The 15,366-nt window shown below is 46.8% G+C and overlaps 1 protein-coding gene across 4 annotated transcripts in view; it reads left to right on the forward strand.

Annotated features, from left to right (window-relative positions):
- The window catches only part of RPS6KA1 (ribosomal protein S6 kinase A1), a 918,695-nt gene that overhangs the window by 604,213 nt on the left and 299,116 nt on the right, over positions 1-15,366 (forward strand). For all 4 annotated transcript variants that reach the window (XM_069622861.1, XM_069622863.1, XM_069622864.1 and 1 more), the window contains one exon: positions 6,059-6,161. In XM_069622861.1, coding sequence (XP_069478962.1) covers positions 6,059-6,161 — 103 coding nt within the window. The remainder of the gene's footprint in view (positions 1-6,058; positions 6,162-15,366) is intronic.

A 15,366-nucleotide genomic window follows, 5' to 3' on the forward strand; every position in this document is an offset into this window, starting at 1 on the left:
AGGATACCCATATCCTCTTTTATTTTAATGATATACTGCCTACTATCATTTTCTGACTCCTGGCTCCTCTGCAGCTTCTGCTCAGAAGAGACCAGGTCAGATTGGGCCTTCTCTAACGCCATCTGTTGCCTCTTTGGCAGATCTTGGCCTTCAGCACATTTGTCCTGTATGGCTCCCATATATAAATATGCCGCTATCCTGGCAATCTTGTCGTGCTCATCTTTGGCTTTAGGGGCCATATATAGTTCACTCAGGGCTACATGTAATGGACCCTGATCTCTCCATATGTCTGACCCTGTTGCAGTGATCTGGGGTGCGATTGCCTGCAACCACACCGTCTGGTCCTGTTCCGTCCATTGGCCTCTCACAAATAGCTTATGTAAGAGGTGCTCCCTGGCTATTTTGATATCTACAAAGGTCGTCATTCTGGAAATTGATTTCCTTCCTGACTTACTGCTTTTACAGTGTAATACAGCGTGGTGATACAACAGGATTTATGTATCCTGTCGGTTAGCACACTGTATTAAGCTGCACAAGTGGTAGATCTAATCCAGACGTCCCGACTCGAGCTCCCACTCTTAGTGACTCCAATTCAGCACTCCAACGAAGTCAATGCCTAGTCTGGGATGCCCAAGGGAAGCACTTATTTATATATTTTTATGACATTATAAATCTGGATGATAAACCCTTGTATAACGCCCCTCTTTGAATCGCCTGACCTCACTGAGCCAAGAAGTAGGTTTGTTTTGCAAATTAAAAGATTTATTTGAAATTAAACTATATCACTTTTATGAATAAATTAAAATTTCATAGCACACTTATGAATATAATGTTGATCAACAATGGATAATGTTACAATTGCACACTCTTTTCATTCAGTGAGGAGTTAGTATAGAAAGGATAAGGTAGCAGAGAATACTTTTATGGTTTCAAGGAAAAGCAATGATGGAAAGAATGCAGCACAGAAATAAACTGATATGGTTTCAACAAGAGAAAATATCACTTTTCCTTGTGACCATTCACTCCCCCTCCCCCTATGTAATATAAGGAGCCGGAAGGAGAGCACACAGTTTTCAGGAATACAATCAAATGCAATACAAATTCCAGTCCCCCCCCCCTAGCAAGCTTAGAGCAACCGGTATGCTTTAAAACAGTCAAAATACTTTTAAATGTGATTTGCAATGAAGTGAAAAATATGCTAAAAATGATTTTAATTCCCTATTGGAGATTCAGGGTAGATAATAGCTACTTAAGATTGGTTCAGGTCAACACTATCAGTGATTCATGAATGATTATCAGGTTGAAAACGGAATTCAGCAGTTGCAAGCAAAAGAGCTATTTTTGACAGGTGGAGAAATTGAGTCAAATTGCAATTCGCGGCACTTTTTCCGAGTGCGTCGATCGAGATTACGGAAAAACTATAAGGAGTTGGAATGTCTGTTTGTTGGAAAGCTTAGGATCATAGCTTTAAAAGGAAAGTTAAATCTCGCTTATGGGACATGCGGTTCAAAAGATACGGACGATTTAATGGAGGTAGATTCTCAGAAATAAAGTAAGGTTCAAATGACAAATGACACTTTCACAGGTTTGAAATCGCAGAATGGACACACGATTTCTATGATGCAGTTCTAGGTGGAAATGGTTTGAATTAGATTATTTTAAACTAAGAGATTGGTTTTGCACAGCTCTGGCTGGATACTCATTCCTAATTTTGGAAGGAATGGGCCTTGTCACATATCTGGTCAACATATAATATCCAGAAGGACGGTTCTCTCGCCACGGGACGGTCTCTGCCACTGGTTCTGCTCACAGCGTGGCCTCTGGTTTGGGTCTGGCACTGCGCAGCGGTCTGGTCTGGTCTTCTGGAACTGGATCAAGTGGGTTCTGGATACAGCACTGCTCTCTGGGTCTGGTTCTGGCAAAAGTTCTTGGCAAAGAAGCAGAAACAGCACAGCCTGGCTGTTTTATTCTGATGTGCCCCTTACAAGTCTGGGGTAAAATCAGTTTGCAAGATTGTAAGGCCAGCTGAGAATACTTTTAGCTTGCAGTAGGCCTTCTGCTTCAAAGTTCTGGAATCTGGAGTTTAAGTTCTGGATATGGTCCTTCTGGATATTGTCTGGTCCGGCAAAGTGCTTCGCAAGAAAGTGGAAAGAGCAGTCCCTACCTGGGTCTCAGTGGCTCTTTTTATGTCTTTTGAAAATGGGTGGGAAGGCTAACTTTCTATGCCCAACCCTCTAAGGATCCTGATAGGTTAGAGGATTTTCTGTCCTCTGACTGGGGAACTGAGCTGTGAGTCATCCTGTGTCATGAGACATCATTTTATGGCATACAGAAATAACACTCCCCTTTGGTTTCACTTAGAAAATTAATTTTTCATAACAAACAGGTTTCCCAGATACACAAGTGGTTCATAATACATGTGAACATCACAGATGAATTTAAGACAGTTCTCTGTTCAAGCCCCATGTTCTTGCGAGCTTGGGTTCAGAAACATTTTGCGCTTTTTAGTGGGTTTCACCATATTGGTTTTGCATCAAATTTTACACAGACCTGCAACCCCTCCCTGAGCGCATTACAATAAGTTTTCAATTCTCTAGTGTAAGCACAGTGTCTGTAGTATTAATAAATCGTGGGGTCCGGTCTCAGAACATCGTACAGAGTCCTAACACCTCTTAAAATGTGCACAGAAAAATCACAGGAATAATATTTATATAATTTTGACAATTTTATACTATGAATTTATCCATCTTTTTAAAATTATGCTCTGGTCCAGATGGGCGTGTTTAGGTCCCAAAGCACATGGGGGAATTCCTTGTTCCTCCCCGCCTCCAAGCTCAGCTGGCTCAGAGGCAGTGCCCCTCCCAGTTCCTTCCAAGAGGAAGCCATTTACGCCCCCCTGATTTAGCAATTGCTTTGAGCCAATGGAAGTTCATTGTTTTGTTTCCCTGCAGTCCCAGGTACCCCACCCCTGATTCAATCAGAGAGGTGTGATCTCCTTTTGGTGGGGGCAGCAGGTTTTGCATGGACCGAGGCCTCTTGAACCTTTAATTAAATCAGACTGCCTTCTGGTATAGGGCCTGGGAACAGTAGGTGTGAAGAATTCTCATTGACCAGCAAGGCTTTGAAGTCCCAAATAACTCTGGTTCCTTTTCAGCTCCTGAAATACAGGTCTCCTGTCAGAGTTTAGATCGCTAGCGCCGGTCAGTGTCAAACACTGGTACTGCACCCATTTTTTGGCAGCTGTCTTGAATTAATGCATTTCAAGAAGGGGATTTTACTTGATGGCATTTGATCCTTGCTAATATTGTATTGATGTGGATTTTGCAGTAGAGTAATGTAGAACACCCAACCAGAAGTTGGATTTTTTGTTTGGTGGTTTTGTGCCCATGATTTTAGCCATTTTTGACATGAATAAAAACGGATTTTGAACAGCACCATATTCCTTTGCACTGGTTTTGCTCTGTGTGCAGCCAAAGGATAGGGTCTGGCAATGGTCTCCTGTATTAACTATCTTTCATTGTTTGAAATAGGCTTTTTGAGCTTGCATTCAGAGAAACAAAGGTGATTTGAAAGCGCTTTTTGAGCTAACAGGCACTGCTGTTTCTCCTTTGGCGTCACGTTTCACTCATGGTGCTTCTGGCCCATCACGCTCGCATTGGTGGGTGGCAGGTCAGGCGACCATTTTGGTGTGCACCGAAACTGCGTGGTTTTCCTGGATTCTGGCGCAAATGTGGGCTTATCGGCTATCTTGGAATTTCTAAGCCCACAGCACCAAATGTTGCAGCATAATAACTCGAACGTGGGTCAATACACCTGACAAGACACAGTTTATCAACTCGCGATATAAGATTTCTCTCTTAATCTCCTTTTGGGTTATACCATTACACAATCTAAAGGGGCATGACCCTTCCCTTGAGATTTTCAGTTCCACAATTCACAGGTTCCAGGGTTATGGTTCTTCCCCTGAACTTTCTCAGCATTTCCACAGTTCACAGGCTCAAGGGGTATTCTTTGTCCCCTGAGCTTTCTTGATTTTCCCACTAGATTCCACACATTTGGGAAACTTCTTTCCTTCTATTCCAAGTTTGGCACTATTGAGTGGGTACGGTTCCCAGACACTGTCTGGTTTAATCTCCTGCCAGGACTTTGTTTGGTTCAGTATTTGGGTGCGGGTCTCAGACTCACTTCTCATCAGTAATCCCCATCTTTTATATTACAAGATACTTCATATATTGGGTCTGCGACCCCTCCTCATTAGTCTTACTCTCTTTGCTTTATCGCCTCGGTGTCCCAACTCCCTTGTTTAGGCTTACCAGTTTAATCAACAGTACGTGGCATCCACCATAAAGCACCCTGGCGTCCCAACCTCGCTCTCTGGGCTTGCCAATTTCCACCGACCTCCTTCACGTCTCACTGTTCTCACTGCAGCTTGCTTGCCAGCTGGGAGGGAGTCCTGTCCGCTCTCCAGTTACTGCTTTGCCCACTCCAGCTGACCGCTTCTGCTGTCAGTGGCACAAGTGTGGTGAATTTTCCGCTTCCAGACTTCCCCGGACAGCACCTCCAGCCGCTTCCCAGCTCCACTCTGCAGTCTGCTCTCCTTCGTTGTCCCGACCAATGTCTTGAGAAGTGAGTCGCTCTCTCTCCAGGTGCAGTGTTTTTAAATGTCCCAGCAACTAGGATGCAGTGTTTGCTCTTCGGTTCTAGTGATCGTGATTACTCCAGTGATCTTTTTCGTCTGTTTTATCAAGCAAAGGGGAATGTAAATACAGTTGGCGATTTGGGTTGACTGGAGGTTCTACACCCACACTACAGTATGCCATACAGGAATAGGGAGGCAAGTGGGTGTTATCGGGGGCTAAAGAAACGGGGAAATGCCTGCCTTGGCCTAGCAAGTCTACTCCACCTACCAGAAGGTTGTCTATCCCATGTGGTCGTCTCATATAGCCACTCCCAGGATCAAACTCTGGTAGCTTCTGCCTTTCACTGGCCAGGGTAGCAGTGATGATTACGCTAGATTTGTCACTGCACATGTAAAAGTAACCCAAATTCTCGACATACAGTGATCCATTGCACTGCATTGTAAAATGCTGTGTGCAATATAAAAATACAAGAATTCAAAAGGGGAAACAGTTTCCCAGTACTGATGGTCTGAAGGACTGATCCGTTTCCCCATAAGGGAGTAAAAGGCAAGAGAAGTCGCTTCCTTTCAAAAAATCCAGTCAGGATTCAAAATCTGAGCAAAAAGAATTGGGTTCCATAGGAAACAATGGAGCGCAAGTTGCAAAAGGTTACTGTTTCTTAATGGGTCTCCCTACCCAGAGAGTAAGGGCACTATGTGACAGGGGGGAGGTGATTTAAAAGCTAGATGGAAGTAGCAAGACTCCCAAAGTCTCGTAGTTTAGGGGACTGTCAGAAGTGGAAGTGAGGCTCTTAGTCCTGGGAGTTGAGCACCCGAAAGTAGTGCAGAGCTTCTGTGAGTAGAATTCTTGGATAGTTAACCGACTCCAGGAGTGGCAACTCTGTGGGGTGAGGGCGGGTGGGCACATGGGGGACTAAGAGGGGTGTAATATTTGAAAAACACCTTTCACAAAAACCAGACCTGAATAAGGCAAACTTAAAGATATTGTATATTAGGAAGTGGGGGGGGATTGGGGCGGCTGTTTTTTTTTTTTTTATTCGGCAATCATTTGTCTGCTGTTTTATGATACGTTTTTTCTTATTTTACAAATGCCACTCTAACATGGAAGGTAGTGTCTGACAAAGGAGTAGCGGTGGTTGTTGGCAGGTTGTTTGACATATGTTTGTATTCTGTATTGTCTGAAGGTCAGCGGTGGAATGTTTGAGTATAAGAGCGGTTTGGGCCTCTGTGTATGTAAAAGCTTTGTTCTGGAAGTGTTCGTTTAGGGTGCCCGGGTGTAAGACTGGGGGAAGATTGGTGGGCAGGGTGGTCATAACTTGTTGGTGGACAGTCTTTATAGTGCGGTGGGCGGGTAGGGCCAGTTCTTGGCTGGTGGATAAGCGCGTGCATTCAGTAAGCTCCGTTTTCATCTATTTGCAGAAGCTCTTCCGCAGGGAGTTGCCTCCGCCTTTCAAGCCTGCTGTGGTCCAGCCTGACGACACCATCTACTTTGACACAGAATTTACCTCGCGAACTCCCAAAGGTATGTTTTGGGATCGGGAGTAGCCAGCATGGGGTGGAGTGGCATGCAGGTTGGCGGGGGAGGAGGGTGAAACGTGGGACAATCCTGTTTTTATGCGGAAATGTGGATCTTGAGTGTTTCATGAAAGGGTGAGATCAAACTAGTCTCCTTGTGCACCCACGACCCACTTTGACAATACCACTATGCAGTGCTTTAACGGTTGGGGGTTAAATCAAGGGGGGGGGGGCTCTCGTTAAGAGGTGTGACCGAAGTATGCTTGGGACACACGCCCTAACGAGAGCCCCCCCCCCTCGCAGCCCTTGCACTGAAGGAGCGGCATAGCTAAAGGGTTGCCTGCAGGGGTTGCTGGCCCCACAGGCATCTCTTAACCACGCGGGTCATTGAGTGAAAGGGCTGCCTGCTGCATGATGTCTATTCGGAAACCGGAGAGGGCTGGGTTAGCCAGCATCTTCTCTTTCTGAGTAAAGAGCCAACATGCAGCAGGAAGCCCTTTGAGCACGTTTAAAGGGTTTCCTGATGCGTGTTGGCGCTTTACTCCAACAAGAGGATCAGTCGGCCCAGTCCCCCTTCCTACTGAATAGACATCATGCAGCAGGTTTAGCCAAAGTGCTGCTCATTTAAAAGGCTGACTGCAGGTGTCGGCGCCTCATATTAAATAAAGGCGATTCCTTTTCCTTTTTTCTAACCCGAACTGCAGGCAGCCCCTTAATCGAGCAGCGCTTCGGCTAAATGGGTTGCCTGAGGGAGGTCTGAAACGCATTGGCCATTGGTATTTACCTGTATACATGAAAGTTGCCACCAAGCAATTACATTGTACTAGTGCAACAGTTTTGAATTGATTCTGAAATGTATATTCTACATTGCGTGTGAACTATACAGCATTAATTGCTGGGTGTTAGTGTGCAGCCCTCACTATGGGTCCTTTCCAGGTCCTTTCCTCACTTTATTGGTGCAACGCCCATTATCATTGATGTTTTCTAATCAACACACATAAGAAATTACTTTTTTGTTCAATAACCTGCATTTTTCAAACCTTTGCTAATGTGAAAAGAAAAGGTTAAAAATGCATCATTTCACAATATTAAACCCATGCCTTAGCTGAAGTCAAATGCAGTTCCCACAGGTGGGCACTTAAGTGGTGTCCAAACACCACGTTCCCTACCCGGCCTCACATTCAGGAAGTCTGTAGCCGCCCAAAAGGTTCAAGCATAAGAAGATTGTACAGAAGTTAAAATGGCAAAGAGTAAATTTAAATGCGCAAATGCATCAAACCTGTGAAAGGAAACCCAAAGTCATAGAAGGGTGAAATATAACAAAAAACGGTGTGTGCCAAAGGTAGTTTCTCAGCTGTGAAGAAGGAATGTCGTGAAATCCGTTCAGACTTACTTACGGAAGCTGCACAGTGCAAAGCAGGAAAATGGCATCCCTGCTCAGTTAATCACGCCTTTGACTTTCAGCTGCACGCTCCACACTGCCAGGAGAACCAACTGCAAAGTATGCTACACAATGAATAACAGCTGTGCTTACAAGTAACCTTTACATGAATTGCATTATAAATACAAGGTTGGACCTTTACTGTTAAACAGTAGCTCAACGAACTGCAGGAAATCTATATCCATAACCCACAGGTCTCAATGTTCCTATGTATTGTACAGTCCAACTTTAAGAGTTGAACATTTTAAATTACCATAAAGGCAAGCTAGACCCATAGCCTTAAACCACACTGCAAGGATAATGTGTTGGATCGTCCGAGCCATTACTCTGTTTTACTCTTGGAGTGTTGGGTATTTTGGACAACAAACAGCAATGTCAGCCGTCTGTACCACTTCATTTGTTATAAAAAGCTGCCTGCACTGCCCTGCTACGAAGAATGCTTCCCCTCCATGAATGTTCAGGGTTGCCCTTCCCCATTACTTCACTGTGAATGCACAGGCAAAGGCCCCAAGAACCTTCTCAAACTGTCTTTACTCTCCTGAGGTATTTCTGCCAAGGCATAGTTTTAAAACTTTCAGTTGTAATTTTGCCATCTTTTAATGGCGTTCTACCCAAGGGATTGGAAGTACGTACATGGGTGGCTGCATATGGTGTTGCCTTACAGAGCTGTAACCATTAGAAGGCGGTCGAGTTATTTGTATTCAACATTTTTATAAGATACACTTGTGCCACTTATTTCACGTGTAAACTTTAACATTTGACAAGACCGCTTGTAGAAAAGTCATTTATATTGCCTGAAATATTCTTATTAGACCAGTCTAGGTGCTTTTTGTGGGGTGACAACTGGCAACTTGAGCGAAAAAAGATATTTGCATTAAAACCAAAATTCTGACCGCTTATGTTTTGATCGCTTCCTGTTGGGCAGAAACCTGTGCAGTTCCCTTAGAGACCACTGCAAAAGATTTAAGACTACAGGTGTTTGGCAGTAAACCCACTTGGTAGCAGTCTGTACCACACAGATTCACTCGGTAGCTGTGGCTGAGCAGTCAGACTTCCCTCAAGAAGAGTTAGGCAGTATACAGAGCATACACAATAGGTACAGAAATATAGTAGCACAAGCAAATACTGACCAGAGCTTGGATGTAAAAGTATATAATTATTTAACACACACTTATAAAACACACTAGCACTAAATTGGTGAGATAAGTTCAAAACACAATCACTATTATCATATGTACATCCCTGATTACTTGTTGGACAAGTCTTAGTTAACACCACTTATTTCCAGACAGAGGTGAGCGCTTAACGTTCGATGGCACTCCAACAAGTTAAATAAAAAGGGAGGGAAAAGCAGAATTATGGAAGCATACACACTAAACGCTTGTTAAAGAACTACAGCAAGTTAGGAAGGCACAGTCTACTAGTGAGCAAGGAAGTTTAGGTGCCAGGCCCACTTTCAAGGGAGCCAGGCGGAAGATGCCCAAGATCAGACAGTTACAGAGTCTTCAAAGTTTGTGGAGGTAGTTTGAAAAAGGTTTAGTTCAGTGCAGAAAAGTTAGTTAAGGTGTCCCAGGCTAACCCAGGTTCGAGAGACGAGGATTTAATACACCCCGTTCAAACGGTTGCAAGGGAAGCCAGGCAGAACACGGTACCTTGAATGGAGAGGATCCTCCAGCGGGGGCAGTTGCTCCTGGCAGCGGGTGCACGTCGCAGCGTCGTCCAGAGGAAGAGAAGATCTCGTCGTGGAGGAAGGATGAAGGTCGTTGCACTGCCAGGGAAGAAACCAGCCGCGGAGTTCCCCGGTACAAAGGTACTACCTTTTCGGTTCGCGGTAGTGGTGAAAATGTGGTATCCCGGTTGCCGGGGTGCTTGGCACAGGCAAGGCAGCCACGAGATGCTCCAGGAAGGCGAAAAGAAGGTAGACTGGTTATCCCCACCAGTCGAAGGAAGAAGACTCTCCGGGCTGGAGATCTCCTCTGTCGTTGGGAAAAGTGGCAAGACGGTTCAGCAGGGCTCCACCGGTGGTGTCGTTGCAGGCCGGCTCAGCTTCTCCCTCCTCGGATTCTTAGGTCCTGTGGAGATTTCTGAAGTTCCAGTCCCCAAAGCCCTGCTTTTATGCAGCATACCCCCATTCACTCAGCCTAGCTGTCAATCAAACATGCTAAGTGGTGAGCCGGCCGGCTCACCACTTGGGCCAATCACACAAGAGTGCGACTTGAGTTACCAAGGTAACTCAGTCCAGGGTGCCTAAACCCCCTCCCACACCCCCTGTGGTACCCAGACAGAGTGGCACCACTTTTGGAGGCTTCTGTGGAGAAGCCTGCCAAAAAGTGGAACAAAGGGCTCGACTTTGGTTGGAGTCAGAACACAAGCGCTATTTTTAGAATCGAGTTCTGGCAAAAAATACCAACCGGCGAATTAATAAATAAATAAACCGGCGGCATGTTTGAGGCTATAAGAATTAAATAATTAAAGTTGGTCGCCTCGAACAATGGGAAAATCCCATAGAGATATATTCGCGGTCGAATATAAATAGTATCCACTGCCACCAGCCAAAACTCGATCAGGGGGGGACGGAGACGTGCCCCCTCGAACAACAGACCCTGGGGCAATTGAATTGCCCTGACCAGTACGTCCACAATATGATGGTTTGTACTGGTTTCTGTTCATAATTTGGGACTAGCAAAGCCAATGGTGACTTTACATGCCCTGGGAGACAGTCAGTCCCAGGGTATGGAGTCTATGTTGGGGGGGTCGCTATGACACCCCTGAGTTACGCACGGAGGGTGCTGTGTAACCCACATCAAAAAAACACATGAGACCCTATGGAGTAAAAGACCCCATAGCCCGTAAAACACATGGAAAGTTAAAGGAACACCTCAAATCATGTCTAAGAGTGGGAGCAAAAGAATCTCACTCTTAGCAGGAGAGAAAAAAATAACCCCAAAAAATCCAGCAAAGCTGCTGGGGGACTCACTATGTTTGGGAGATTAGCCCTACAGAGAATTCTCCCTAACACTTACTCTAAAATATTTTCTGACCTAACTAAAAGTAGACAATTGGCATCAGCAAATACCTCTAGTACTCAACTATAGGACACACTTTCTCTGAATCGTGGGCAGCAGAAATCTGAAATCACTTTCAACATAACATAGAAAGTAACATACTTGAATTAAGAGTAGAAGCCATACCTTTCGAATCCCTGCAACCTTAAAAATGTCCTTATGTTATGAAGCCAAAATGGGGGTGGAGGGGTGTATTTTGGCCAAGGCGGACAGTCTTCTGAAGGGTCAATCTGCTGAAGGTCTGGCAGAGGTATTTAAGTTGGAGAGGCGGGTGCATGCACTTAATTGGGCCTATGGCGGCAGCCTAAATACACCACTGAGCTCAGAGGTAAGTACCAGTAAGGGTAAACAAACCAGTCAGTGCAGCTCTTCTTTTACAGGGCAAGATGATGGATCCGATCACTCCGGGACTTGAACCCTGAGCCAACAACTGCCCAAAACAACCACCATTCAGCTTCCTGGGAGTGCAAACCCAAGATCCTGAACCAAAGGAAGCGATTGAACTACCTTCAGAAAGACTGAAGAACATGCAATGCAGGTTCCATCAGCTTGGTGGGCAAAGGGGGCAGAGGGGGGGAACCCCAGCAGAAATGGTCCCAGCACCAATACTATAGGGGGGCGACCCGGGAACAACTAAGAGCAGAGGAGGTGGGGTGTTGGGGTCCCCAACACCCTTTCAGACAGAGGCAGCTCCCAGCAACAAGGTGGGGAAACCTTGATGGTAAGCGGTGGTAAAACCGCCTGGACAACAGCCCCAAGATGGATGACCTGGCCCGAGCAGATGAAAAGGATTGGACAAGGAGGGCCCTGGAAGAACACCCAGCAGCCGCGAACCAGAGCGTGGCCCAGGACACAGGGACCATCCAACATGGCCAAATCTGGTACTAAAAAATGGAGAAGCAACCCAAATGGCGAAAAAAAAACATCCAGCAGGAAAGTAAACCCACCTAGCTACAAAAAATACGACCGAATTAGGGCAGGAACAGGGTCTCTTAAGTTAATGTTTTTATACTGCGCCAGAATACCACCTTAGTACCGGGTAATGGCTTATGTTACCACACTCCCAGGAGCTGGCCTAAGCTTGCCACCCAGTCACGAGGGGATGTTAAAGGTTTTGTCGGCCAGCCAATAAAGCTGACTCCAAAAACTATTAAACACAAAGGCCCACCCCCTGCAGGAAGTGCAATGGCATGCCCAGGTTTCCATGTGTTAAAATCACGGCAAAAATGGCCGTTTATACAAAAAACATGGCAAAAAAGCAGTGGTTTTGCCGGCACAATCCATGTAAAGGATGTGGGGCCACCCCCGCAACCCCCACTCACCTTAAATGGTATAATGGGGTACACCTTTACCAGGTCAAACCACAGCATTTTTGCTGCGATTCTATTAGGCTGGGGTGAGTTCCATCGTGTCTTGAGGAACTTGGTGTTTAATTTGTAAAAAAAAAACTTATTTTTGCCACCACTGTGCCTTTTACACTCGCTCCCCCGCCCCTGTGTTCCCACTTCTGGTTTCTTTTCCTCTCACTTCTCCCACCGCAATCCCATTGCTCTGCTAGTTCTTGTATCAACAACCTTGCTGGGCAGCCCCTGCTGAGGCAGAACCCTTTGGCTAAAGCCCCCAAGGCAAAGGGCAGCTCCTACAAAAGCAGCTCCAGATGGTGTCTGCTGGTATCAACCAGGGATGCAAGAAGCCTTCAGCCGTCAATCAGCTTTGACTAAAGTGCGGTCTGGGTGGGTGGGGCAGCCATCACTGAACCCCACTAAACTGACCCACCCCTTTAATTACTCTTATTTCTCTTATTACACTACCTATAAGCTTCTCAGTAAACTGTTTTGTTTAGCCATCTTTCACATCCCTCTGGAAAGTTGCATATTGTTTTTTTTGCATTGCAGTTGTTAAAAACTAGGCCTTTCCCTATTCTGGGAGGGATGCATCTGGGTGTTTCTCGCAGTGCATGTATTTCAGCCTAATCTGCGCTCTCTGCACACTCTAATACTGACTACTGTTGGGCCTATTGATTGGCTCTCCCCACTGCCCCCTCCCTGTCTTTCATCCATGCTGTTCCTGCATTCCCCTGTGGTGTTACTTGCTTGTGCCTCCTTCTGTGAGCCCTCACCTTCTAGTGTTTTCTGTGGTGCACGGCTCTGGGATGTGCTTCTTTTCCTCCCCCACTCTCCCTTCTTTACTCCTCACACCCTCTATGGTGCTCTCAATCTCTCCCATCTTCTCAAACTACTACTCTATCTCCTATCCCTCTCACTAAGTCTGGAAGGAAAAGGTTCAAGAGGAATATCCTTGTGTCCAACCAGGCCTTCCTATCGCTGATTACTGCATCAGCACTTCCTGCAGACAGATTCACTGACCTCCTCTGTCATTCCCTCTCTAGACCTATGAACCCATTATATGATCTCATCTCTCTCCTCCTCTCCCATTAATGGTGGCACCCAGTGGGACGTCCTCTTGGCCCCTTTCCAATACTCTAAGACCATCATCAATGTCTAGCTAAATGGTACCTTCATGGTACAGGGTGCTCGACCCAATCTCCTTTTTGATGGGCGTCTCCCGCATCTCATCAACTTCCTCCCTTCTCCTGCCACTCTGAACACCTCTCTGGCTCCTCGCCCACCACCTTCCTCCTCTTCTGCTGCTGCCTCTTTAGCACCCACTTCCTCCATTCTAGCCCCTTTCCCAACTTTCTCCTGCCTCTGCCCACTCTCTAGCCTTTTTACCGCCTCTGCTGGGTGTACCCCACTCCTGCACCACACCCTGAATGTCTTTCAAATGTGGCAACCTGCTCCACGTATCTGCTACTCAACTCTCACTCTGTTGTCAAACACTCCGCTGACATCTGCCACCTCCTCGAAGAACTTGACCTAGATGCCCTCGCTCTGAGACATGGCTCACGACCAGCTCTGTCATGAGTTTTGACACTCCTCCCTGAGGGCTACAAGATCCTCTCTGAGCCGAAACTGTCTTTCTCTTGCGCGCGTGCTCTCTCTCAGCCTCTCTCGCCATCATCTGCAGGTCACCTCTTCCGCTCAGAATGGGCTGACCTCTCCATCTCTCCTTGCTTCAACTTCTCAACTCCTCCTCCTCCTCGGAGACCTCAGCATCCACCTGGATACTGCTTATCTCTCCTCTGGGCTCTTCCGCAACCTTTGCAGCTCTTTCCATTCTACCCTCTGGTCCAACACACTCTGCCGCACACGCACCTTTTGGATATTCTCATCTCCTCCGACATCGCCCTCTCGTACCCTCTCACCACTTCTCTCTCTTGGACTGACCACCTTCTACTCTCACCTGAAACTTCTTGCCCCTCAAGCAAAGCCTACCCCAGCACTGCCACCTTCCTTCTCGGTCATTCGGCCCATGATGTGTCAGCAGATGCCTTTGCCTCTACTTTCTCTGCTCCTCCTACTCCTGTGGCTGACTCGCACTTTGACACAGCTCTCTCTAACCTGCATCGTTCTATCTCCAACGCTCTGAACATCCTTCCCCCTCTCATGAGAATCCATCTGAAGCTTATCTCGAAGTGCAACTCTTGGTATGAAAACAGCGTGATATTGCACTCCGTCCGTGTCCTTGGTGGCCGGAATTACTTTGAGTTAGAAAATCCTCTGGGAAAAGGATTGCATCCCGCGTAGGACGAATTAACAATGCGACCTGCTGGTGTTGCAGTTACACTTTATGGATTGATGCAATCAGAAGTCTGGTGCCCCATCCACACAGTTGGTCCCCCTTAAACTACAGATCCATGCGGACGAAGAGCAATTAAACCGGTACAAAGCCTTCCAGATAATTGTGGCAATTGACCCTGGAACAACAGAAGCACTGGAGGAATAATTGACTCAGGATCCTTTTAAGACTTCTCCTCTCCACTCTGACACCAGCACACCCAAGTCCGAAATGCAAGATGTTTGCAGATAAGTTAATGTGTTCTCAGAATGTATATGTCAAGGTCAAAGTGATGAATAGCGATGTTCCTCCTGAAGAAAGTTCTAACGCGGAAGAACTGAAACATGTTGAGGCCTTATACTGTGGCAATAAGCCATGAGACTGTGGGCCAATACCGCCCCAGGTAATGCCCCCGGGGCCGTAGTTACAGGCTCGAGCGTAGCGAGGGCCTTAACGAAGCCCCGGGGGCATTACCGCGGGCGGTATTGGCCCACAGTCGAGGGGCTTATTGCCATTAGTACCCCGGCCCGTAAGACTGGGGTACTAATTGCTTTTATTTCTGTTCCGAAACACGTTTCGGAACAGAAAAAAATAAACGGCAAAAAAAATGGCTGCCGGGAAAGGGAATACTTAGTCCGTTTTCCCTTTCCATGGTGGCCATCGGGAGCGGGCACGCTGGGAACACTCTGTTCCCAGCACGTCTGCTCCCGAGAAAAGAAAAAAAGAAAAAAGGTCAGTGGGGTGGGGAAGAAAAAAATAAAAATAAAACATACCGCGGTCTCCGTCGGGGGACGACGGAAGCCTCCAACCGTGTGGAGGCTTGGAGCGGGGATGGCCACACTCCGAGTCTAGACACGGCTGGAGGGTTCCATCGTCCCCTGCCGGAGACTGCGAGATGTAAGGTAAGCGGGGTGGGGTGGGGTGGGAGGAGGAAAGGGAAAAAAATGTATTACCCGAGTCCCCGGCGGGGGACGAGGGAAGCCTCCAGCCATGGGGAGGCTCGGAGCGGGGATTGCCCCGTTGCGAGC

Source organism: Ambystoma mexicanum, chromosome 11, assembly GCF_040938575.1.
Source record: "Ambystoma mexicanum isolate Mex_15411 chromosome 11, UKY_AmexF1_1, whole genome shotgun sequence".
In the NCBI taxonomy this organism is placed as follows: domain Eukaryota; kingdom Metazoa; phylum Chordata; class Amphibia; order Caudata; family Ambystomatidae; genus Ambystoma; species Ambystoma mexicanum.